This window comes from Rhinolophus ferrumequinum, chromosome 14, assembly GCF_004115265.2.
Source record: "Rhinolophus ferrumequinum isolate MPI-CBG mRhiFer1 chromosome 14, mRhiFer1_v1.p, whole genome shotgun sequence".
NCBI lineage: Eukaryota > Metazoa > Chordata > Mammalia > Chiroptera > Rhinolophidae > Rhinolophus > Rhinolophus ferrumequinum.
This window is the reverse complement of record NC_046297.1, coordinates 58043215-58070794: the sequence shown is the minus strand read 5'-3', so window position 1 is coordinate 58070794 and position 27580 is coordinate 58043215. Positions and strand designations below refer to the sequence as shown.

The following is a 27580-nucleotide window of genomic DNA, read 5'->3' as shown; positions in this document are numbered from 1 at the left end:
GTTAATGTATGCTGAACTTCTCATCTGACTGTGGAAAGAGAGTAAGGGGTGAGGGAAGTTCTTTAGTAGATATTTACTAATTTTTACATATTAGGTAGGGGAAAATACAACTCAAATCTTTGTTTTTTGTAAATTTCTATAGAAATACTTGTTTATAGTTAGAAATTATAAAAGGGTAAGGGCAATATCTTGTGTATATTTTATATGTTGGTCTAAGTTCGAAAGGACTCATTTGTTCTTCCTCTTTATTGAGGATTAAAATATTCTTTGTTTTAAGAAATGATGGTGAAAATAGTGATTTTTTTTTTCTTTTAATGAATTTCTTGGCAAGAAAAAAATGTAACCTCTGTCAAGTCTCCAGCTTTATTTTAACATTTTAGCAATTCATGAAATCTACAAGTCCTGAGATCCACTAAATATGCCAGTATTCCTAACCTCCTCTCCCAAGGTGTATGAATGATGTTCACTGTCACATAAAGAGGAAGATTTCATGAATTAATACTACCATGTTTCCCTAAAAATAAGACCTAGCCGGACTATCAGCTCCAATGTGTCTTTTGGAGCAAAAATTAATATGACCCGTTATTATATTTATTATATTATACCCAGTCTTATTATATTACGTTATATTATACTATATTATATTGTATTATATTATATATTATATTATGTAAGACCCCGTCTTATGTTATATTAAAATAAGACCGGGTCTTATATTAATTTTTGCTCCAAAAGATGCATTAGAGCTGATGGTCCAGCTAGGTCTTATTTTCGGGGAAACACGGTACCTGAAATGGAATAGAATGCCAATATTCTTAATTCTTTCCTAAAGAACACTAAATTAGTAGGTGTAATTTAATTGAAAGTAAGTTTAAATGTGATCCATGAATTTTAGATCATTTGAAAATGAAAAAATGGAAAATATAACTTCTTAAAAAGGTGAATGGAAATAGCTAATGAGTCATTTTGTTGGTCAGTTATATTTATAGCACTATTTTTATAATTTCCTTTTATGTTATGTTGAAAAGTTAAGGCTTCTCTTTAGTCTTAAATGGAAAAAACCACTTTTATTGGTAAAACTTTACTATAATGTAGTTGAGACACCATTGTATCATACCTCTCTATAATTTGATTTAAGCATCAAATTACACAATTTTATTTAAACACCTTTTGTCCATTTAGAGTTAGTCATCTCTTATTTAGGGCTCTTAATAAATTATAATTTGCTTATGTTGTATTTGCCATTGATTTGACTGTAGTGAAAAATGCACACTTTAGTCCTGTTTTATGTTTTCGCTGCATATAGCACAATACTTGCAAAATTTACGAAGTGGCTTATTATATAAAAAATTACAAAGAAGTCTACATTCCAAAGTACAGCGTAGGGCCGATAGTCAATAATATTGTAATAACTATGTATAGTATCAGGTGGGTACTAGATTAATTGGGGGGATCACTTTGTAAATCATATAAATGTATAACCACTATGCTGTTCACCTGAAACTCATATAAAATAATATTGAATGTCAACTGTACTTGAAAAATAAAAATAAATTAAAAAAAAGAAAGAAATTAGACAAATATTTTGAGAAAAAAAGAGAGTTGCCTGCAGCCTTCAACTATGATTGGAAATCCAGCGAAGGCAGAGTTCTAAATATTAAGTGTAAACTCTTTGCTTATCACTTGTTTAATTTGTTATAATTGCAACAAACACATTTCCTCATTTTTATTTTCAGTGGACAGGAGTTATGAAGAACTGCAGTGGCTGCTTAATATGATTCAGAATGACCCTGTGCCCTATGTAAGGTTAGTTTTCGTGCTATAATTTTTTTTTTTTTTGGTAAGTTCTAAGGTAAATTGAATAATTTCAGAATATTATACATGGAACAAGTCTCTGTTATATTTGAAAACATAGGAATATGTAATGCATTTATTGGTGCCCTTTTTAATTTGCTTTTTAAATTTGATTTGGCTTTAAAAATATATTGTTAGTAAAGTTTATTCTCTAATTTTACATATGATTTCTGTTGTAATTTAAAGAAAAGCTACGTAATAGTTTGTAATGCACATGGATTATCCCTTATCCAAAATGATGAAACCTTTGTACTGATTGATTTAATTTATTTTAAAAGTAATTAAGTGCAATGTTTTAGTGTATATCAGTTGTTCCTTTCTATCTCGTATAAAATCTTAAATTTTATTAAATAGACTTGGGATTAAAAAATGTAATGTAACTCTTTAAAAATTTTAGAAAATAAAAGAAAATCCTAGTCATGACACAGTAATTATTTTCATTTTTGTATTCCCTTCTAGTCTTCATTTCTGCTGTTTCTTTTGCAAAGTAGGGTGTTTATTGTGTATTTGAATAGGATTAAATTTTTGACCATTTTTGTCTTTCTTCGCACATAGTAGACACTCAGATTTTTGTTTGTTTCAATGTTACGGTTTCATAAAATAAAATTGGAAATCAGGGAAGTAATTTAGATTATAGCCATTCCAACTAGAAACAGACCTAGACATGAATTGTTGTGCGCAACTTGACACATCAGTTGGCACATAGTTGTTTTCTTCTAAAAAGACAAACAAGTAAACTCTGCCTTCTGACCTCACTGAAATGCATCATGGCACAAGGAATCCACGTAAGAGATTTCAGCTCTCTAACAGAGACTTTATCTTCTGCCAACAGTAGTTTTTCAGGTTGGTTGTAGCAGTGAGTTCTTGGTTAAGTTACCTTATATTTCAGTGTCTTAAATGATGTTTATTATATAAGCATTCTTTTTACAAAGGTTTGCTGTTGATACTTCATAGTTCTTCATTTGTGATCTAAATTGTATTTTATATAATTTATCCTTGTGATTGGTACATACTAAGGGTAAGATTGACATGGACAAAAATCTCATAATCCCCCAATCTAAAGTATATATTCATAAAAAAGGCGATAGGCAGGAAAGCTGCCTCATCTCTTAAAGTTTATAATAAGATCCTACTGATAGCAAGTAGGAACAGAAAGTATAAATACAGTATAAATAGAGTTTACCATGTATTCTTCATTTATGTTTTCATTTCCATCAACAGAACTAACATTAAGATGCATATTTCTGAGATCTTGGAATTGTGCTTTGAAGACCATTTTAGATTATAGTATCATGTAATATTTAAAGTTTTTATATTTCTAAATTATATACTATGGACTCTAAATGATTGCTTTTGAAATACTGTGTAGAACTGTTAATATTGAAATTTCAAGAGCGCTGTTATTTATAATCTGAACTGGAAATGTATTTAAGGATATATTTCATGATTATTTTTGACGTATTTCCTTAATTGATGTTGCTCACGTATATCACCAGTAGGGAACCTCTTAGGCTTTACTTAAAACCATCTAGTGCATAGTTATGCTCATAGTTAAAAAAGTTCATCATGTGTTGAAAAGTCTTTAATGGCAGTGAAGTATTAACACACAGCATTTATTTTATGTGTGTATTTTTTGGTGTCTTGGAACATCTGTCTATTTTTGTGTTTCTCTGTTTTTTATACTTTGAATAGGAGTGCTGTCCTTTTCTCTTTGTCCCATTACTTTTTCTTTTTCCTTTATTTCATCTTTATTGAGGTATAATTGACATATAACATTATATGTATTAGTCATATTTGCTTTAGAAGGGGTAGGATGATTTTAAAGGTGATGTGGAATTCTTGTTTCGGAATCAGCATGCATATGATCATATTGTGTCTGTTCCTCACAGGACTTACTTATGAGATGTGATCACACAATGTGGTGAATGTTTAAATAAAAATAAAAAATTATTACAGTAAAAGACACTGCCATTAATCCCCCTCAAAATACTCCTGGTCACTTCAAACACACTTATTCCATTATTCAGGCCACTTTCTGAAGCAATTCTGGAAGTCGTCTTTCGTGAGTATCTTTTGTTGCACTATTGTGTCTGCCTCAATGTCCTGAATCATTTTGACTTTGAGGAAGAGCCAGAAGTTGCACAGTGCGAGATCCAGTTAATACTTGTAAGGAGAATGAGGACACACCATAATGTTTTTATTTGAAAGAAATTGCCATATACCAGAAGCGATGTGTGACACGGAGCATTGTCATGATGGAGGATGATTTACGGCACACTTTAAAACATACCTTCTCTCAACTGCAGTTCACACCCGACTGCACCGAACAAGTTGAAACTTGTCACACACTGTTACTAAGGTTGGACGTGCCACTTCCCGTATTGAAGATCTCTGCCTTTCCATTGGATGGCACCCGACAGCAGCATTCACCGTATTTTGTGATCACAACAGAAAGGCTCCATGTCACACATCACTTCTGGTATGGCAGTTTCTCTCAAATAAAAACATTACGGTGTGTCCTCTTTCATCCACCTTCTTCACTGGATCTGGCGCTGTGTGACTTCTGCCTCTTCCCCAAATTCAAAATAACCATGAAAGATAAACGTTTTGAATCAATTCAAGACATTGAGGCAACCACAATAGTACAACTAATGACACGAAAGAGGACTTCCAGAACTGCTTCAGAAAGTGGCCAGAACAATGGGATTAGTGTGTGCGAAGCGAAAGGGAGTATTTTGAGAGTGATTGATGGCAATGTGTCTTTTATTGTAATAAATTTTTTTTATTGAAACATTCACCGTATATTTTGATCACACCTCATACATCCAGTGGTTTTTCATCTGAGAGATTTTGAGCAGTTTTTTGGTTTTAATTTGACTCCATTTTTTGTAAATAGTGATTAGCCTACCAAGAAAATTCTCAAGTGTCTAGGGATATAACATGATGTTTTTGCTGCTATGAATATGACATAAACCCATGACTTTCTCAGGATTTACTTCAGGTCTGTTCCATATGTCTGAAGCATATGCTTACTATGAATTTTGATGTTTAATCTCTGAAAAATTAAGCATAAGATTTTCATTGTCTTCCATTAAACTTTATCTCTGAGTATTGCTTTTGAGTGTTTAGTCCTTTATAAATATTTTCTTGTACAAATCTTCTATTACCTAAGCTTTAGAGAAAAACACTTTTCAAGAAATATTTAATTGCGTAAAGTAATACATGTACTAATCATTATTGCTCTTTTAGTGGTAATTTGAAAGATATCCCCAGAGCACCCTTTACACTTCATTGGCATGGCTATAAAGAGTTTGTAATGATCTGAGTAAATATCATCAAGTTTTATTAGTTGGGCCGTACCACTTTGGTATTTGTAGTAACTGGGAAAGCAGCTGGATAGAAACTTAGTAACTTTCCTTCCTCATGCAAATTAAAAGTATAACAAGATCAACATGCTCTAAACAGTAGACATATCCACATTTTAAAAGATGTTATTTATTTGTAATACTGATTTATTCTTACAAATAGATTTTGAGGTCCTTAAGGACAGGAATTGTGTTTCTCCATAATGATATGAAAATTTGATGTGAAATATCCGTAAAGATATGTATCCTCTTTCATATTACCTATCTGTAAATTGCATCTATAATGACATTTCACTTTTTGTTCTCATAGCCTTTCAATAGTCTTTCAAATGGTCTTCAAATTTCAAAGCACAAACGATGTTACTAGTGGGAATCCACATATTTCAGTTTTACAGACATAAGATTGAAGCCAAGAGGAGTTAAGTAACTTAAACTACCACTAGCGGTTCACTTTCCTCCCTGCTCTTTCTCAAGTACTAATCCCATTCGTTATTTGTTCATCAACAATTAAATATAAAAATTGCCAGGGTTTACACTTTCTTTAAAGTTTGCTAGCTTCAGTAAAAATTACAACCTAAGTTTCTTTCTTCCTCCGTTCTATCCAAGCATTTCATTACTCTCAAGTCTTGAATTTCTCAGACCTAGTCCTAGGCCTGGCTTTTACCCCATCACTAAATGCTAGATGACTCCCTTAGCTTCCTTGCTTCTCCTTTTCTTTCTCTATCCTCTTCTTGTGGTCTCTCCTACTCATAGCATTGAACATTTTCTTTCTCAAAGTTTGTGTTAGTCACATTGCCCTGTTTTTCAGACGACTCCATAATGTGTGCAGGTAGCCGCTCACAGGAGATAAAATCTCCCAATAGCAGAGTTTAGCTGTTACACTCTATAAGGATACTTTTTTATTAATTGGCCCTTCTAAACCTCAGCTTATTTTGAGGAAACCTTTTTGCAGTCTCCATATTTAAAGTGTTCCTGCACATTTTCATTAAAATGCTTTACATGTTTTACAAAGATACCAGAATAATAAAGTTTACATTTATTTTATTATCTCAAATGTAGACTTCTTCTTGATCTATATGTGATTTTGTTTTTTTGCCCCATTTTAAGATTTTTATATTTACTGACCAGTTTTTTTTTTTTTTTTTGTAAACTTTTCTAAAGAGAGTAAAATGTTCATTTTAGAAGTAGGATGGGAAACGTTGGTTAGTAATACATGGAGTCAGGTTTTAGAAGACCTCATTGTACACTATGCCAATTTTAGAAAGAGCAAACCCATCAGAAATTTTTAGTGAAAAATATAACAGTAAACATTTAGGATGTAGCATAATGCCTTTGAAATGAAACTAAATTTAAACACAAAGCTAGCTCTAAAAAGGAAAATGGTACAATAGGAAGGAGGAACTATAGGTAATTTTCAAATGTTTTTATTTAATGGTCAGCAAAAGTTTAATTTTTTTTATCTTTCAGACATAAAATTCTAAACATGTTGACTAAGAACCCACCATTTACGAAGAACATGGAGTCCCCCTTGTGTAATGAAGCCCTGGTAGATCAACTTTGGAAACTTATGAATTCTGGTGAGACAGCAATGGCTTTTTCAAAATGTTTTATAATTGGTGTATTTTCATTTTATAACAGGTTTTCAATACTTATAAAACTGGGGGTAATTTTTGTCTTTTTCCTTTTTTTTTTTTTTTAAGTTGGATACTTACTGCACTTACCCTCACATCAGTGGATGTGATAACATTTGCTAAGGATATATTCCGCAGGGTGGTTGAGGAAACAAAAATACTAATTTATGTGAGACTGTCTGAAATATTTAAAGAGCTTCAAACACGAACCGGCAAAGTGTTACTGTTGTTTTTTATTTCAGAGGCTACCAAGAGTTGAAAATAAGTCTTCTCACCTATTTCTTAGGACATTATATACTCATATATGCACACAACTATAAATGAAGTTTGCTGTTTTTACTTAGTGTGAGATGGACAGAAAGGTGAGGGCAGACCTACCCTCTGGCATTCTGCACAGTTGTCTGGCCCAACTGTATGTGGCTCCAAGCTCCTGTCGTCAATAAGGAATGCTGGGTTTATTGAAAAATGTCCTGAAACAGTGGCTTTCACAGTGAGCTTTCTTCTCAGCAGCTTTAATAGCAGTTACTTTAGAAAATGAAGAGATGGGCTTTTTTAGGATCAGATTTGGTATTTTAGAGGTTTGTCGTTAGATATTGTCTGATTCGAATAGAGAACATCCCTGTGGGGTTTCCTACTTGCTTCTTGAGTGCGGTTCTCCTGATTCAGGTGAGCCGGGTTGGTTCCAAAGCATTAATATAACTGCTAATGTGGACAGAACAGACAGCACTTTTACCTGAGAGGAGAGAGAACGATTTAGTTCTTTTCATGGATATGAACATTCCTTGCCATTTAAGTGATTGGGGTGGGTGGGGTAGCCAAAAGATGAAAGAAATGTCTTCAAAATGCTGTAACCGAGGATGGAAATCAGCAGCTGTTTCAGAGCCTCTCTCTAATGGAATTGACTGATCTGAAATCGGAGCATTTTTAGTCCTGAGAGGATCTTACAGATCATCTAAGGTATTTGCTCTTATTTTAGGGCTCAGGCAGCTGACTTGCCCCAGATCATCACAGAGGTAGCTGGTAATTAAGCAGAAATGATTTTTCCCATTGTATCGCTCAACTTAATTCCACTGTAATAACAACCATTAGAAGATTTTATTCTATGATTTTGAAATACAGTGGAGTTCTGATTTTTTACCTCTTTTGTAATTTTAATAGAAGCACTGCTGTTTATTTTTTAGCTTCCTTATATCAGCCCTAATTTTTAATACTTGTAAGTCAATTATTTGAAGAAAAAAACTATCAGGAACTTCCCTCAGGAACAAAACAACGTTCATTCCTCTATCCAAACTGAAGGGAAACCAAAACCAAAAAGCCCACATAGGAATAAAAGTCACAAAACCTTAGTCTAGGGGTTTTGTGCAATTCAGCGGCCTTCAGTGTGCTGCCAAATCATCCTTACTCTGACTTTCAGAACACAGAACACCCTTACCTTGCTCATCAAAGTATGCATTTCCATTTGCCTTTTAAAATTAAAATAATTTTCAAATTAAAATAATTTTTGTAAAGCTTGAGGAAGTCACACTCCATTGCCTAATTGGTCATCTACAACATATAAAGGTCAGAATGGCAGCAGACCTAGTGAGGTGACATATTGATCTATATTGCGGTTTAAATTTTCTTCTAATATAAATGTACCCTAAACCATTCTTATTTTCCTAACTGATAAAATGCCTAAGAGCCACTCCTTTTCTTACTACACCCATGAATATATTAGGTTGTTGCAAAAGTAATTGCGGTTTAAAAGGTTAAAAAGAATTGCAAAAACCACAATTCCTTTTGCACCAACCTAATATATAGGGCTAGCTGCTGTGGCAAGATTCTTTCCCTTCCTTCAGGGGGTTGAGCTCTGCCATCCTTTGTAATAAAAGGCCCAGGAATCTGATATGTATCTGTCCTTTATGGAACCTCTTTATACGTAAAATGCTTTGAGGAGGAGAATAATGAATCCTACCAAAAAATTAGGCAGTGTCAAGTTGAAAAGTGTCCCGATACGCATATTCCAAAGGAGAGAATGGGTTTCCAGCGTAAAGTCCTTATTTTCATTCTGTATCTCTTCTTCCCATTTCTGCTTTCTCTGTAGTTTTGAGGATGTAAAACCTCCTCCTGAGGCTTCTGCCTCTTTCTCTTGCTTCTAGCAGTGTTATATATCTGTTACCTTATCACACAATAGCAAAATTGAAGCTGTCTCTGGTAGGATTGATGAGAGCTCCTTCACAGCAATATAGCGTGCAAAGTGCCTACCTAGCAGAGTGTAGTATATTGTATGTACTCTATAAAATTATAATTCCTTCCATGTGGATTACCTTTGCATATAATTAATATGATAATTATCTACTAGAGCAAATCTCATCAGAATCACTACTTTATTAAATTTACCTTCTTATTCTACTATTTGTTTTTGAAAACCACACAGCTTAATATTTATGCTGTCCAAAATTTGTTGTAGCAATTTCTTTGTTTTTTTGTTTCTCCTTTTTAAACATTATGGTACTCATTTGACACCGCAGTGCTTGGTCAAAATTAAGTATTTATAGGGTTTATTTTCGTATTTAGAAGAATTTACATACCGCTTCTTTTAAATTATCTAGATCATTTTAAATTCAGCCCAGAAACCATAAAAATGATCTAACCCTAGATGACAGATTTCATCCATCAGTCTGTTCTGTTTGATGGTACTGTCTACCTGGGGTGCTCTCCTCGGAAAAAAAAGGAAAGTGAGAAAGAATTCTGGTGTCAGTGTGCTCTGGTCTGTCATTGCTTTGGGCAAGGTATAGTCTGAGACCAGCACTCTTATTTTGGACGTGAAAAAACTGAGACTCATCAAGGGATTTGAAAGCACTTGATTCTCGTCTCTCAACTACTTTAAACTGAATGTCTACACAGGCAGTCTTCTTCTGGTCCATACTTGGTTTACTACCTGTTGCCACCTCTGGGATTTGCTTATTTGTGTGTGTGTGTGTGTGTTTTTTTAAACAAATGCCTAGTAGAAAATATAAAGGTGTTTAGCAAAATATTTTCCTCCTCTACGATACGTCCAAGTTTAGAATTGTATTGTTTCAAGTAGTTGTAGGGTTTCTTATCATTTATTTAAAACCTGAAAGTAATAAATCCGGGAGTTAGGAGAATTTGTTTCAAGTGGTAGGGTTCCTGAAGCTTCATGGAGTGTCTTCCTAACAGGCTATTAAAGAAGAAAATCAGGCAAATTAAAAGGAAGATGTAGAGGCAGAACAAATACTATATTTTTTTTTCATTTTATAAAAAAGAATGGTGTGATAAAAATTTTTTCAATGATAAAATTCATTAGTTCATTCACTGACATTGTTCCTGTAACAATATGTATCTGTGTTAAGATACATCGTTAATAAGGTAGAGGGTTTGCCAGTGAGGCTAGTCAATGGATGGCTCCTTTTAGGCATCAGAACCCTTTCTTCCCTCTGTACAGGTTCTGGAACAGTTTAAAATGTATGGATAAATGTGCATATTGACTTTTATTTCTTTATTATTTACTTCTTAGGGACTTCGCATGACTGGAGGTTACGGTGTGGTGCTGTGGACTTGTACTTCACACTTTTTGGCCTCAGTAGACCTTCCTGCTTACCCTTGCCAGAGCTTGGGTTGGTTCTTAATCTAAAAGAGAAAAAAGCTGTCTTGAATCCAACCATAATTCCAGAGGCCATCGCAGGCAACCAAGAAACTGCTATTAATCCAAGTAGTCATGCACAGCTAGTTGGATTTCAGAACCCTGTAAGAATCACATTTACAGAAGATGTAGTTTGATTATATAGAGCTGTTGAGAGAACTGCTTCTTTTGAACTGGCAAATTTTAAAGCCACTAAGTTTTCTATGCCATGAATTTATCTGGCTGACATTAATTTAACACTTTACAATTTATAAAGTGTTGCTGACAATTATGTAGTGCTGCCAGTCCATTTACTCCTTTTGTTTTGATGTAATAATATTTTGTACTTGAGCATAGACTTTCTTCTTTGAGTAGTATAAAATTAAAATGAATATTTAACCTATTACATATAAACCTATATTGTCCATATATGGTAGTGGCAAACTGAACACAAAGGTCCTTGACTTTTTCTTTTTTTTTTTTCCACTTTGTGTCATACTTACCGTGTTTCCCCCAAAATAAGACCAGGTCTTATATTAATTTTTGCTCCAAAAGACACATTAGGGCTTATGTTTAGGGGATGTCATCCTGAAAAATCATGCTAGGGCTTGTTTTCCGGTTAGGTCTTATTTTCGGGGAAACATGGTAGCACAGTTGTAAACATATGAAAGTGCCTGGCAAATACTTGTTGAATTAAACAAATAAATAATGACGAATGGTCAGGTAAATGAGTAATCTGATTTGGAAGGAGATTAAGTATTACATTTTGAAATTTATATATATGTGTATGTGTTTGCCTTTAGAAAAGTTTTCTTTGTGACTATGGATTATAAAAGTACTAGACTTTTTATAGAAAAACTTTTAGAATACATATCTGTCATTTTATTGTAATTTAAAGAAAGTTTTCTAGAAATGATTTTCTTATTGATGACAAAATGTCCCCAATATTTCAAGCTTCATTTTTCACCAATATTTAGACCAGATTACTTGCCTGGCAATTCCCTACTGGTGTTTTGACACATAGAGATTCTCTCTATGCTAGTTAGACATAGTCATTTTAAATTACTTATTTATCTAGAGTTTCTGAAATATAATTGTACTTATTTGTTATAAATTTAAAATGTATCCTCGAGTTTGGGTTATAAAGAAGTAAGACAAATTTTTCCATAGCAAAAAAGAGTCTCATTAAAGAGCTCTTTCAGATCTAAATATTTATAAACCTATAGAAATGAATGTGTTTATAATTCTTACTCACATATGTTCATTTATTCACATTCATACTTGGAGTCTTCAGAATAAGAGGAGAAAAAGACACCAAAAGATAGTATTCTTTTGGGAAAGATCTAAAAGTTCACATAACTTCCTTCTCCCTTACCCCCCAACTCCCCCCCAAAAAAATAAAAAACCAGCAGACAGGAAAAGGTGAAATTTATTGTAAGCCCATTGCTGATAACTTTTAGGCACTGGGCATGCTCTAATCTGCATGGTTGCTATAGCTATTAGTTTTCAGCTATAATATGAGCTGCTTGTCTTCAGGAATCTAATTTTGATCTTGAATATTGCTGCAGGAAGATGATCACCTTGCCAAGGAAGCATCATGTAATATATCAGCTCATCAGCAGGGAGTGAAGAGGAAGGCTGATACACCACTGGGGTCCCCACTAGAACCTGGTCAAATACTGGAGAAGAATGAGGATAGCAGTAAAGTCAAACTGAAAATCAGAGTAAGAAATACAGGTTAAGCCTGTATTAACAGTGTAGGATATTCATCTTCTTATAAATCTTTGTGAATACTTGCAATGGTTTTTCCTTAGGAACAGATGGGGCAGACTGAATCATAAAAGAACCCAAGTGTCCATCTCAGACATTCCAGTTGATTGTTTAATTTCTGTTATCACGTACTTCTTCTCTGTTTGGGGAGGAACTATGTGTGCACAGTCTACCACAGCTCACTACTTCTTCCCACAACATAGGAATAGATTTTAGTTGCTGTTACATTTCGTCAGCTTCTTTGGGAGACTAAAAACCACATAATCTTTTCTCTCTCTTAATACTTTTTGAGAAAAAGAGACTGCTTTTCCTTTTAAGATTATTTGGGGGTATATCTTGTGGCCTCTCTGCTACCTTTCCTAAGAGCTAAGTAAGATCCAAGCGTAAAGTGATACAGTGGCCCTTTTTCTCCTTTGTTCTGTGTGTGTGTTTTTTAGTTTTCAAGTTCTCAAGACGAGGAGGAGATTGATATGGATACCGTTCATGATAGCCAGGCGTTTATTTCCCATCACCTGAACATGCTTGAAAGGCCATCAACTCCAGGTACAGTTAGCATTACTGCAGTCACTGGCGTGATGCACAGAGTTCACATGTATCACTATCCCAAGGTGGGTAGTGTTATTTTCAAGTGAACAACTGTACAGTTTTAAAGTAGCTGGTATAAAATAAAATATTAGATTATAACACATATCAGCAAAGGAATAAATTTAAAAAAAAGAAAAGTGTTTCTTTAGATTTTGTTTTATTTTATTATTGTTTAATATTTGATATTCTTGATGTTTTTTTTAAAAAATCCATTCATCAAATTCCTTCCAATAACTTTAATTCCTTTCTCTCTCTCTCTTTCTCTCTCTTTCTGTCTTGTAATAGGCTTAACTTCAAAATAAAATACTAGATCTATTTTCTTTTTAATAATGTAACCATAATTATATCTAAACATTTCTTGACTAAAGGTAATGCCACCTGTGTTTTTGCCTGTCTATTTCACATATCGTATCATAGATGTTTTTAAATGTATCTTAAACATCATAATCTTTCTTTTTGAAAATGTTACCTGAGACAGTATTGAGTTGATATACTATAGTTTACCTTATTAGTTCCCTGATGGTAGACATTTACATTATTTCTGATTTTTGTTTATTATAGGTAATTCTGCACTGCACATTTTCATACAAAAGCTTTTATTTCTTTTTTTTAGTCAAATTATGTTCTTACAGTAAATTCCCCAAAATATACCATTTCCCCAAAAATAAGACCTAGCCGGACAAACAGCTCTGTTGCGTCTTTTGGAGCAAATATTAATATAAGACCCGGTCTTATTTTACTATGATATAAGACCGGGTCTTATATAACATAAGACCCGGTATAATATAATTAATATAATATAATATAATAATATAATACCCAGTCTTATTTTACTATAATATAAGACCCGGTCTTACATTAATTTTTGCTCCAAAAAAACGCATTAAAGCTGATTGTCCGACTAGGTCTTATTTTTGGGGAAACATGGTATTATTGGCAAAATGATTAATTTTAGCTATATTATGAGATACTTCAGAAGATTTTCTTAGCTCTTGCTTCATATTGCCAAAATACTTTTTGAAGAGATTATATTTAGTTTATGTCATCAGCATTTTTTAATTTTCGGAAATAAAGCTTTGATGTAACTTGCATGTAAGTTGTGAACTATGGTAATAAAACAAATATCTGTGAACTGCCACCTACCTTAACTTGTATATTTTACTCCATGCTTCACCTGTTCCCTCTGTGCTTCTTCCCTTATTCTTTTCACTGGCCTTTGCACTACAAGTAAATACTGCCTTGAATTTTCTGTTGTTCCTTTTTTATAATCATTCTGCTGCTTTTCTTTATAGTGTACCACATAGCTATATGATCTGTACGTTTACTTGCACTTGGTTTTGAATTTTATGAGAATGGTATGATACTCAGTATGACTTGTTTTTTTCACTCAACGTTGTTCTAAAATTCATCTATATTTATTGATAAAAGGTGTAATTCATTAATTTTCATTTATAATTTATAATTTTTTATGTCATGTTTTATTATCAGTGTAATAACTTGAAAGATACTTGTTAATACACTATAAAATGATAATTCAGTTTTACTTTATAATGCATTTATTTTATTATAATTATGACGATTTTTCTTTTCTTCTTTTTTTTGGGGGTACTGTTCCTGTTTATTTTTATTGGAAAATCCTATTCATAACCCTGTGCTGTTTGCTGTTTGTCTTTTATGATCTTTTTTCTTTTTATTTTTGAATGAGAATGAGGTTTTCTTTTGTTGTTGTTTGTTTTTTAACATGTTACATTTGTGCAAAGTCCCTCTTATCTACTATCTACCTTGGTCTGCTTTTTGTTTATTTGGCCTTTTGTTTAATTTTAGTTATGAGACCTAAATTATTTTTCACTATCTAGTAATCTGGGATTAGCTAGTAGAATTTGAGAACTGGCTTCAGGTAGAATATGAGCTTAAGATATGTTTGAAAACTGACAGGTTATGAAATCTTTGGCTTTTATAATTGTAAGAGATCTTAACAATTATTGATCTGTTCTATCCATTTTACAGATAAGTAAACTTAAACATAAAGATATCAAATGGCTTGCCCTAAAATGACAGAGTCAAGTAATAGCCAACTCAGGGTTAGACCCAAATCTTACACTTTTTCCATGTGACAAATGAAGGGATTGAGACACAAACAGATAAATGTCTTACATGGATAATATATCTAATTTGTTGATAATTTGGAATCAGTACATGGGTCTCCTGATACCTACTATAATGCTGTTCACATTAGACCATTTCCTAATATCTTCTATAACCCCTAAATTATTTGGATTGATTTGTTGAGTAAATATTTAATGGACTTGATTAGCATATTGAGGGGGGATGGCAAACTTTACTATATGCAAAATGCCACATAAATAATAAAAAATGTGACATGATTTCTGCCCCAGAGTATAGAATCCAATTTATATGTTCAGCAGGCAAGTCAAACTTACTGTCTTTCTCGAATGTGTGTTGTTCTCAGACTTAAGCATATAGGAACCGTTACAAAGGATTAAATCAAATGGGATCGTCAGTAGTAAAAAGTATTATTTTTATTATTAGAATTTTACTCTTGAACTGCTTCTGGTTTTAAGGTTAACTTATAAAAACCTGTCAGGTTTTGCTTTTTTCTTTTGGGAAATAAAGAAATAAATCCCTGTTCTCCTTCTTCTTTGGCATTTTAGGGCTGTCTAAATACCGACCAGCTAGCTCCCGGTCTGCTTTAATACCCCAGCACTCACCAGGCTGTGATGGCACACCCGCCACAAAACCCCCGTGGAGTATGGAACTTGCACGGAAGGGAACAGGTGAAATTATTGTTATTGTTTTGCTTAAGAACAAAACTATAAACTTCATAAGTTTTCTTTTCAATTTAAAAAAACAAAAAAAATAGATCTGAGGACTTGCTTTCCTTGCAACACATTGAATTTATATTATTGCATATGCAGACTATTTTAAATGAACATTTTACTATTTCAAAAGTAGAGTATCCCTAGTACATAAAACTTGGAAATAACAGAAAAGTAGAAAGGAGGGGGAAAAAAATCATCCCTCATTATGCCATTTGAAGATACCCATTATATTAACATTTTGCTCATTCCTTGCGGTGCTTTTTCTAAGAATATTATAATATGAAAAATGCCAATTTCAATAAAAACTATCGAATCTGTGCCTTTACACTTTTGTAAAATAGAGAAATCAACCACTTTTTTGCTCCTCCCACTCCCCCTGAAAGTTTTACAGTTGGTCAATCCCTAAGACTTGATGTTAGGAAAACTAACATGTTCTATCTTTTAAATTGTACTAATTGGCCTTGAGTTTATGAAAGGTAACTCAGTTCAGATATGTTTATTATCGATTCTCCTATTTTATATTGTTCTTTTGCTGCCTACGAAGAGAAGATTATAATCCAAATGAAGAGTGAACATTCAGTGCTGATGAACAAACATTCAGCCTTCAAGTTTTAGAGGAACAGAGAGTAAAAAACAAGATACATAAGCAAAATCATTTTTAAAGAATAGTTTTTCCAAAACTCATTAGTCAGGCTTTAAAATTTCAACAGATGGGTTTTGCTTATATAATATAAACTTGGTTTTTATGATATAAACAAGAGTAACTGTTTATTTATTTGAGAGACTTAGGGAATTAACTGTGATTAATAGGAGACTTCAAACAAAAGCAACACATCAAAATATTTTGGTGTTGAGACCCCAGACTTTTGGGTGCTTATATCTCCTTGTGTGCTCTATGCATTCATTGTAATAGATTCACAAAATGTATTTCAGAAGGAAATCAGCTGGAGACTTTAGAACTTACTTTGATAAGTGAATTTTGACATTTCTTGGCCCTTGCCCATTTTGTATTTTCTTGGTTTTGTTTTTGTTTTGGGTGTAGTTATGCTTTGTTATCATTATACTTATTGAAATTTTACTAGACGTGAAAATTTTTCTACGTTTTTAAAAATTATAATGCTTCGGATGTTTCAAACCTGTTGCTATAGTTTGAGAGTCATACATCTGCCTGCCTTTCTTGTCTTTAAGAAAAATAAATTCTGTCTAAATTCCAACAGTCAGATAAATTCTTATTCTAGAAGATAATCTGAATACGTTTGTTTGGTTTTTCTTAGTTGTGTGGCACACTAACCTATGTAGAAGCAAATCTTAACACCTTTTTGTGCCACCATTGAGCCTTTGTGTTATTGTCCCATGTTGCTTTAAAAAGTACATTTTTACTTTTTTTTGGAATTTCTCTTTACTATCTTATAGTTCTCATGGCATCGTATGGGAAGACGGGATGAGATACAGGGCTAGTGGTAGGGAATAAATAGCAAAGCTTTAAAATTTTAGCTTTGGTTGTTATCATTGTGGGACCCTTTTATGTCATGAGGCAAAAGTGCATACCAGTATGTTATATACAGACTGATTTGAATATATTCTTTAATGTGCCTTTGCATGTTCTTTACATGTATTTATGCTGTTCGGTACCTACCCTGTGAACACTGACCAAGTCTTAAAATTCACTAGTGTGACCATTAGAATTTAGAAAACCTTCATTTTACAAATGCTAGTGTTCCTTCATTTTACAAATGCTAGTGTTCCAAATGTTTATTTATACCTGTATTTATTTTGCGATTCTAAATGCAGTTTTCCCTTAGACACATTGTTGTATTTGATAGGTAACTTTCCCAAACTATCCAACAGAAACCCTCTTAACTTATAAGTGAAGAACAGAAGTATCAAACCTAGCCACTTCGTGTAACAATATTGCTGAGAGAAGGAGTACTTTTAGCTCCATCTTTTGGAATGTCAGAAGCACAATTTTAACCTAACCCAAGTAAAGCTGGCAGTAAAACAGGAACGTCCTCTCTTGTGGCCTCCCGGCTAGAGCTGGGTGTCTCCTTCTGTGGAGAGCCTTGGCCTGGGGTTGAGAGTTGGGGGTTCAGGAGAGAAGGCATAGAACAGCGAGTGGTAAGGGAAGCTGTGATCTCTCTTAAGTCTTCAGGGATTCTAGATTAAAGTTCTCAGGTGGGTTTTGGGGGCCTTATTCAGCTTTTTCAATTGAGGCATCTTTTACTTGGCCTATAGAAGTGTTACAGATTTTTTTGAAGTGGTTGACTAAAAATGAAGAGATTACACATAAAAATCTGGATTTTCATGTTCTCGTGAAAAAGTTAATTAACTGAGAGGCCTTTTTAGGCAGGGATGTGCTTTTTTTTTTAAGATTTTATTGGGGAAGGAGAACAGGACTTTATTGGGGAACAGTGTGTACTTCCACGCCTTTTTTCCAAGTCAAGTTGTTGTCCTTTCAATCTTAGTTGTGGAGGGCGCCGTTCAGCTCCAAGTTGTTGTCCTTTCAGTCTTAGTTGTGGAGGGCGCAGCTCAGCTCCAGGCCCAGCTGCAGTTTCTAGTTGCAGGGGGTGCAGCCCACCATCCATTGCGGAAGTCTAACCGGCAACTTTGTGGTTGAGAGGATGCGCTCCAACCAACTGAGCCATTCGGGAGCTCAGCGGCAGCTCAGCTCAAGGTGCTGTATTCAATCTTAGTTGCAGGGGGCAGAGCCCAGCATCCCTTGCGGGAGTCAAGGAATCCAACTGGCAACCTTGTGGTTGAGAGCCCGTGCTCCAACCAACTGAGCCATCCGGGAGGCAGCTCAGCTCAAGGTGCTGTGTTCAATCTTAGTTACAGAGGGTGGACCATCTCTTGTGGGACTCGAGGAGTTGAACCGGCAATCTTGTGATTGAGAGCCCACTGGCCCATGTGGGAATCGAACTGGCAGCCTTTGGAGTTAGGAGCATGGAGCTCTAACCGCCTGAGCCACCGGGCCGGCCCCGGGATGTGCTTTTTATTTCATTGATTCCCCTTGTGTTGCACCTGTAATCTGTATACTCATTTATGCTGTCTCCAGTGCAACACTTTGGAGTTTGGACCCCTGCTTGCTTTATTCATGAGCAAGTCTGAGACGGGTGCTTTAGAGCCAGGAAGCAAGATGAGAATTGGAATGAGTTGGCGATGTCATCTGGGAGGGATAGAAAAGGGTTTCGATCCCATAAAACAGGGATGGGACCGGTTTTGGCTTGCTTTTTAACCTTCCCCCCACCTCACCCCCTAATTTTCTGTTTCCTTGCATATAATAGGGAGAAGAATACTTCCGGGGTACGGATGATACATGTGTGATAGGTTAAGCCATTTGGAGTAAGAAAGGAGAAGTGACAGTGGTGTTTTCTGTCATTACCGTTTCTTTCCGTCTCCTGAGTCCAGGGAAGGGAATTTGGAGAAAGAGTTATATGGTTTCCATGGGTTAAGCCTACCATGTCCTTTCTTCACCACTGCACAAGCCTGAGGCGGGTACAGGGGTCGCTGTGATAAAGTGGAGAGAAGGAATGACAGGAGCACGAGTGGGGGGAAATCCCTAGTGGCTTCTGTGGGGGTGGGAAGGAGAGTTCCAGCAGCTGCTTAGCTAGGACTGCTGTATTACGTAATGGCTTCTTGCGTAAGGCAGCAAAACACTGTTCTGGTGTATGAAATCCTTTTTAAAAAAAGCTGGAGAGCCCTAGAGTTCTTTCTTTCAAAACTCTAATATGAAAAACAGACTTTGATCTTTTTTCTTAAATTATAACGATATAATTCTACACTTTTTTATAGTGATCTAAAGAGTTCCAAGAACAGACTTCACACTTTTCCTAATGGAAACTGCCGAGTCCGTGTTGAATTTAAATATATACCTAATGCGAATGAGTTTAAGAGAACTAGCAGGTAATTTCCCGCCTCTCATCAGCGCTTTTATCAGATGGCTGGGAAGCTTCCACATTAGGCTGATAGTGAGCACCTCCTTCTGTGTGTTTTACATTTGTTAAATGGACTGCAGCTAACCCTTATCCGTAATGCGGTTTGTCAGGTCTCTAGGAAAAATTTTATGGTGGGCAGAATAACAAAAGTCAGCATCCGTTTTGTTCTTTGTATATAACATGAAATAGAAAAAATAGAATGTGAATTGTACATTTCTCTCCTTTTTCTTATGCATCTGCTATTCTACAGTAGAAACATATTTCAGGTTACTGAAAGGATTTTCATTGGCTTAAAAATGAGCAGTGCTTAATCTTGGATGGGCCTCAAGTTCCCAGGCATCTTGTAAACCTCTGAAATATTATATGAAATTATGTGTTTAAATGTTTGTGTTAGGGAGATGGCATTTTTCTCAATGGAGATTCTATTGATGACCTCATTATGCTAGGATGTAAGTAAATTCATGTGTCCCAAATCTGACTCTTAATACAACTCCACATGAGAAGGAAAGTGCACTTTCTTACCACCTTGGATTAGACCTGATAAAACTCAGGAAAGATAGAGATTGAACAAAAAATACACATTGTCTACAATAAATGAAAAGAGCCAAAGATTGTTGATGGTGATCGAGTAACATTAGGTTTTATCAGATGTTCTGTTGTTCCAAATACTATTCTAATGAATATTACAATATGTCTTTGCACATATGCATGAACGCATTTGTGGGATAATTTCTAGAAATGAATTTTCTAAATCAAAGAATATGGGCATTTAACATTTTCAGGGATGGTGCCAAATTCCCTTCTCTTTTTAAGAAAAACGCTTTATTATGGAAAACTGAACTAGTCAGATTAGTTATAATGAACCCCCATGAATCCGTTCCTCAGCTTGAACAGTGATCATGGCCGGTCTTGTGTAATTTATACCCTTACTCATTTTCACTCTTCTGAATTATTTTGAAAGAAATCCCACACATCATTTTACATAATTCAGTATGTATCTCTAAAAGATAAGGGCTTTAAAAAGTCATAACCACAGTAATGTTATTATATTTTAAAAATTGGATTATTTCATATCATTAAATATCCAGTTATTGTTTACATTTCAGTTGACTTATAAATGCCATTATTTTTATATTTTTAACAATTTATTTGTTTGAGTCAATGTTCACATAAAGTCTACACATTGCAGTTGGCTGATACATCCTTTAGATCTTTTTAAATTTAAAGTTTCCAGTCGATCTTTTTATCTCTCTTCCCCCACCCCTTTACAATGTACACGTATTTGTGAAAGAAATCAGGTTTTTGATCTGTAGTTTTCAAGTCTGTGTTTTGCGAATTGTATACCTCTGGTGTAATTAACATGTTGGAGTCCTGTATATTGCCTGTAAATTTGTAGCTGTATCTAGAAGCTTAATTGGATTCAGGTTTCTAGATGGTGGTGAGCTCTTCGGTCTGGGAGCACACCACGTCTGGTGACTTTGTGAGGTTAGTCAGGAAGATGCTCAAAGCCTCAACTCCTTAATTCCGAGGGTTGTAACCTGGTGACATTCTAATTTAGCTTTCCATTTTTATTTATAAACTGGATTGTTTTTATAAAGCTAAATTCCCCCTCATCTACTGTTGCCCAGTAATATACATAGGTCATAAAGGGAAACAAAGATAAAGGCTTGATTCTGTTTACTTAATAAGTTTTAAAAGTAACAAATTGACTAACCAGCATCCTCCCATGTGATCAGTGAGTTCCAGCCCAGTACAGTTATTATCCTTACCAGTATTCAAATTGTCCCACCTCTGGACAATGAGAACCTCTTAAGTTGACTCTTGAGTCTGTTAAGAAGACTTTATCTTCCTTTCTATTATACCAGATGTTTCATGCTCATCTTGTAAATTATCTGCTCAGACCTGCAATCAGCCATTTGACTTTAGGAGCCCTGGTTCCCAATACCTTTAGCCTTGGATCTAGCTAATCCATTGTCTTCTTAATAAGACTTCATACAAATCAAGAGAAATGTAAGATTTATAATCAGTCAGTATATCTTTAATGCAAAGTATAAAGCCACTGGACAAGAAATTGGTACTTTGGAAATAGTTATAAGTAAGTATTCCTTGGAAAAGAACCCACCCACGTGCGCTCAGTTGTCCATTTGGCAGTTGCCTCTGCTGAGAAGTACATTTTCCAATATAACTGTTGGCTCTTCTGCAGTCCAAGTAGTTTGGCAAGTGTTTAGCATTAATGATGATACTTCCCCCAGTTAGAAAAGGACCGCAGGCTCCCAGTGTAGTGCAGACAGCCAATTGGAAAGCTGCAGCGCCTCTTGATACAGAGTGACTAAATAATGAGATAGGCGCTAAAGGAATTTGCTCATGAGGCTTTGAAGTCTCTTACTTCTCCTCATCACCTGGCTATGTATTCTGTTTGATGTGAAACTATTTCCCCATGTTTATAGAATTGTGACCATGTTCATGTAACTCATTTTTTAATCTAAATTAAAATCATACAGTGGTATATTTCACTGATACTGTAAATCAGATATCCTTCAATTTTTTCTTTTTCGAAGAATATCTCCGCACCAATAAATTGCAAAAGATATAGATCCCCAGACTTGCTTCTATATATATAATTTGTTTATTTAGTTTTTGTATTATAATAATAAGTGATAGCTTTACCCAAACCATATGAATATAAAAAATACAATTTTGCGATAGCTAAATGTGAATAATCTGTGAGGACAGGAACTTTGACTCGTTCACTTGCTCTAAAACTTGGACCAGTGCCTGACGCGGAGAAGTACAGTAGTCAGTCAGTACTAGCTGAACGAAAGATCTATGCTAGTTTCTGTGCTTTGTCCGTCTGCCTTCAAACTTGGGGACCTTCCAATTGCATTTAGTTGGACTAAGTGCACCTGATATTCTCTTTAAAAAGAAACACAACAATTATAATTGTTACATTAATTCATTTGTTTAGCAAGCTTTGGCAGGGGTGGGGAGGTGGCATGTAGGGTCTGCTAGGTACTGTGTGAGATGTTGGGATACAAAGATGAAATGAGACAGACTCCTTGTCCTCAAGAAGTTAGGAGTCTAATGGCAGAGATCCAACGATAAAGGTGTGCTGCAGTATGAACCATGCTTTGTGCAGACGGGCGGAGTGGCTCAGAGCACAGATTGTGGTGTCGGGCTCTTTGGTTTTGTAGCTCAGTACAACGTTGGGCAAGTCAGTTTCTCTGTGCCTTAATTTTCTCATCTTTATTATGTTGTGGGAAAATGAAAGAACTAATGGAGGGGGCGGTCCAGTTTGGGGGAGGGGTCCCCCCAAAATGACATTTGAGCTGAGTTTTAAATTATTGGAGCCTAAAATGTTTTGTTTGTTTGTTTTCTTTTTCTTACCCCTCCTTTAGGTTAGTTTAAAATTGACTTTCTTGGAGAATTTTGCCTCTTATTCCCTCCAACTCCCACTCCCATGTAATGTACGTCTTCGGTTCTGCTCCTCCTTCACTCTGTTTTATCTTTTCATTACTCAGGTGTACTTATTCCATTTCCTTCTTCTTTGCTAGTTTGTAAGTTCCAGGAGGACTGAGTTGTCCAGTTCGTCACCATTTTCTCTAGTTACCGTGTAGTTTCTGCTGTTCGTTAAACGAATGTGTGAGCCAGAGAAGAAATATGGGATGGGTATTCAAAGCAATGTGGAATAGCATTTACAAATACGTAGAGTTATGAAAGGGCTAGCCTAGAGTGTATAATAAGTGGAAAATAAGGCTAGAACGGTAAATTCAGGACAGATTATAAATTGTCAGTAAAATTAGTTTGGGGGCTGGCTTGGATCAGAATTAATGCTGAGAACTTACTTTTTAAAAAAGAAAAGAAAGGACTGCATTGCAGTCCATTTTAGTGAAAAGCGTAATTTTTTTAGTTTGGATTAAAAAAAAATATGTTTTTCCAGAAACCGTTCCACGGAAATGCAAGGACTTTGGCTTTTAGTCTATCGGGAGAAGCAACTGAGATTTTTAAGCGGATAGTGATGACCAGCTTTGTTTTCAGGAAGATCACTGTGAGGCAGGGAGCCCCAGCGTGAACGCTCCTGGCAGGCTGGGCATGAGAATTCCTTGTTGTAGGGGCCGCCCTGTCCATTGTATGGTGTTTGTTGGCCTCGCTGCCAGTAACCCTTCCTCCCCCAACCCCTCCCCAGTTGTGACAACAGAAATGTCTCCAGACATTGCCAAATAACCCCGTGGGGGCAAAAGTGCCCCTGGTTGAGAACGACTCCTGTGCAGCTGTGTAAAGTAAGGATTAGAGTACAAGACACTTCAGGCCAAGAAACCAGTTAACAGGAGACTAGTACTGTAATCCAGGTGAGGTGAGGTGATTGGAATTAATACAGTTGCAGACAGGGTGGGGAGCAGATTTAAGAGATACTTGTGAGATCAACAAGATTTGGTAACCAACTAGATCTATTAATAGAAGGGGAGTGGATCTAAAGTGTTTCTCAGGCTTTCTTCTTAGTTGGCTGCATGGAAAGCAGTAACATGAACCTAGGATACTACAGAAAGAGTTGTTTCTTAGGGTGTGGCCCAAGGATTGTAGAGTGGAGGAAACGATTCTTGTACACGAGAGTCGGAAAACTACTATTGTAGATTCCTGGACAGAGAGAATGTTAGAAATGGAAAGAACTTTCAAAGACATTTGATTCATATTTTAGGTGAAATAAAGAGGGATGAAATGTGCTGAAGGTTAACAGAACCTGTCCTAGAGCACAGGGCTCCTAATTCTCAGGGGGTTTTTGTTTGTTTCTATTTTTAAATGACATTACTCTTGTCTTTAAATTAGAGACATCCCCTCTGTAGACTCCCCACCTTTTCTGGGTTTCTTAAGCTAAGTATACTGAATAATGTAAGGATAGTTCACTTTGCCTATCCCCAGAAATTGTCTTAAGGAACTACAGAAATTGGAATTTTCGCTGAGATCATTAGCAGTAACTAGTGTTACATGTCTTTGTGTGTTTAATTGTTGTACAGGTAGCACAAATATAGTACTGCTGTTCCCCCCTCATACCTTAGGGCAGAACTGTAGTTGAAGGAGCTATGTTTTCATGGACCAATATGGGTCTCAACCTGTAATACACCTGTGTCCTCATTACTGTTGCTTCATTGTACTGTAAAATAATTGAACACTAGTGTTTAGAAGATGGTTTGGTGACACAATGGTATAGGTCATAATTCGTATAGACTGTACGGGATTGAAATATTCAACTTCCTGGCCACGGTGCTAAAAACTTACTTGTGTGTAACCAGTTGGGTGTCTTACTTAGATACTTCTCCTGTTCCTAATTATTCCCAGGGAAGGGATAAACATTTAGGAATCTCTCTTTTCTCTACTGTCATCAGCTCCCTCTTACTTTCGTCTCACTTTCCTTGTTATCAACAGGAATTCATTTGGGTGTTTTTAATCTTGAAGGTAAAGAACAGTCACCTTTGGAGATGAGCATTCTGCATCCAGTTGCAACAACTCCACTCTCAGTGTTTTCTAAGGAATCTACGTCCTCCAAACACAGTGACCACCATCACCACCACCACCACGAGCACAAGAAAAAGAAGAAGAAGCACAAGCATAAGCATAAGCACAAGCATAAGCACGACAGTAAGGAAAAGGACAAGGAGGCTTTCACTTTCTCCAGCCCCGCCAGCGGCAGGTCTATCCGTTCTCCTTCTCTTTCAGACTGAGAAGGGGACAAAGGACACCTTTGGACTCCTTTCCCTCGGTGTCCAGGACAATGTACTCAACTAAAACTTTGTCCTCTACAAAGAAGGATAACAGGAAAAAAAAACGGGGCCTCTTCTAAAAATTCAGAATCCATTTAAGTGCTAAACATTTGATTTACATTATTTATACAATTGAGATGTAATTAGGAAAATGTGTTTTATAGTTTGGACTACACCATTTCCTGCTTAACACCCCCACACGCCCACCCACCCACCCCAAACCTCTTCATGCGAGCCCTCGTCTCCACTGGTAGTCCTCATTCCCACCCCTCGCGGTCTCCATGTGCACTGCCAAAGCCAATTATGTTTTCAAGCCTTTGATGAATGTTATCAGGCAAAAGTTATGTTTTAAACAGAAGCGACTGCCAAATCTGCGGTGAAACCACTAATGACATATTACATACCACCATTTGGAACTACTGAAAAAGGCTTTTCCTATAGAATCTTCTCTCTATTGCGTGTGTGTGTGTGTGTGTGTGTGTGTTAAACAGAGAAACTAAATACCAATTTATAAACAAGAATACCTGATATTTTCCTTTGCCTGAAAATACTGAAATTTTTAGAAGCAGCATTTGAAAAACAATTGAATAAGTCTTTTGATAATGCATTCAGCGATTATGATGTTGGAATTTAACAGAACTATCAAATCTGTAGTTCTCAAATCACGATGTTTAAATTGGCTTTTTTTCATTAAGTGTAAATGTTCATACATAAAAAAAATTGCTAAATGTGGACAATATACACACCCAACACATATTCTAAAATTATTTCTATATTACCCAAATTATGGTACCTTAAAAAAGTTTATATACTATTTATTAACTTGGATATGGACAATTCGGCCCTCATGTGAATATACCATAAACATTTAAAAACATATGAAATGTTTAGTTTTATACTTTAGTTGTTTGTATGTTTGTGTGTTTTTTTATTTCTTAATTTACCGTGTGCTTTATTTTGTTTGTTTAAAAATGTTTTTCATCCCTGTTGTATTTTTTATCATTTCCCTCATCATTAGGAAGTTTGGAAGATACTTCTTCCCAGAATAGATATTTTAAAAGGCTCCCTTAATGTTAGACTTTTAAATATACTTTTATTTGCATTTAACTTGTTTAATAAATAACTTTTTAAATTGATCATTCTGCCTTTGTATCTTTTTACATTTTTTGCTACGTTTCTCTTTCTGTGTGTATGTAATATACCTATCCACAAAGTTTGGGGAGAGCGCTGTGGATAGGTGGGATTTGATCTGGCCCTGCTGAGAAGAATGATTTTAGTAGGCAGAGATGCGGTGACGTTCTCTCAGCAGAAGATACAGTATTTTCAAAAGTGCAAAGCAAGGGCATGTTCCATAATTGTAAAGCAGTGCAGTTGGTTTGGAGTACAAGTGCAAAGGGAACGTGATCAGACACTGAAGGGCCTAAATGGCAGTTACTAGAAGAGTTCAATTAATTGAATGTTGGCCAACTGAAATTATTTTTGGAAAATGGAATGTTTTATATTATAGTCTGCAGTTATACCATATATAGAATTCCCAGCTTTGAAATAGTAAGGATGCATTTAAAAAATATCAGCATTGTAGGAAGACAGTGACAAATAATAGCTACCTACGTAATTAAGCATCTCTTGCATGTCAAGCATTGTACTAGGAACTGTATATTGTGCATGTTATGTCTAAATTGGATATTTATATTGGATGTTTCTTATGAAGAACATTTTTTTATGGTGAGCTTTCAGCTATTTAACCTGGTGACTAGGAGCAGATAATGCAAAAAATTATTCACATTTTCAAAATAGGTAATTACACACAAACAATACAAACTTCTAGTGTAAGACTTCCCAATCTCCTTCACCAGAGGCACTGTTGCAGCTTTACATGTATTTTTCCACAGCTAGCCTATACATATGTCTATATAGTATATACACTTTTTAACGAATGATATACTTGCAGAAATTGTTTTTTACTTTTGTGTAGTTTATCTTTTACGACTACCACATTTTGTATCATTCTAACAAAGGTCTTCCTTATTCCATGATTATAAAAGAATTCTCCCAATTTTTCTATTGGTTTTAAAGTTTTTATGTTTCAGGTTTATATCCTTTATCCAACTAGAATCCATCTGGGATTTATTTTGATAAATCCTTCCAGAATGCTACCCAACACCATGTATTTAAAGCTCTGTCCTTTCTCTCTAGATTTCAAGTGTTATATTCTAAATTCCCTTATA

General features: G+C 35.2%; 1 protein-coding gene across 5 annotated transcripts in view; it reads left to right on the top strand.

Annotated features, from left to right (window-relative positions):
• Nucleotides 1-26049, top strand: part of TAF2 (TATA-box binding protein associated factor 2) — a 71399-nt gene extending 45350 nt beyond the window's left edge. For 2 of the 5 annotated variants that reach the window (XM_033126628.1, XM_033126624.1), the window contains 7 exons: nucleotides 1737-1806; nucleotides 6687-6796; nucleotides 10368-10597; nucleotides 12041-12196; nucleotides 12680-12785; nucleotides 15500-15622; nucleotides 25018-26049. In XM_033126628.1, the coding sequence (XP_032982519.1) occupies nucleotides 1737-1806; nucleotides 6687-6796; nucleotides 10368-10597; nucleotides 12041-12196; nucleotides 12680-12785; nucleotides 15500-15622; nucleotides 25018-25313 (1091 nt within the window). In that variant the 3' untranslated portion in view covers nucleotides 25314-26049. The remainder of the gene's footprint in view (nucleotides 1-1736; nucleotides 1807-6686; nucleotides 6797-10367; nucleotides 10598-12040; nucleotides 12197-12679; nucleotides 12786-15499; nucleotides 15623-25017) is intronic. The other 3 variants (XM_033126625.1, XM_033126626.1, XM_033126627.1) reach the window with 3 other exon arrangements.
• The last annotated feature ends 1531 nt before the right edge of the window (nucleotides 26050-27580 follow it).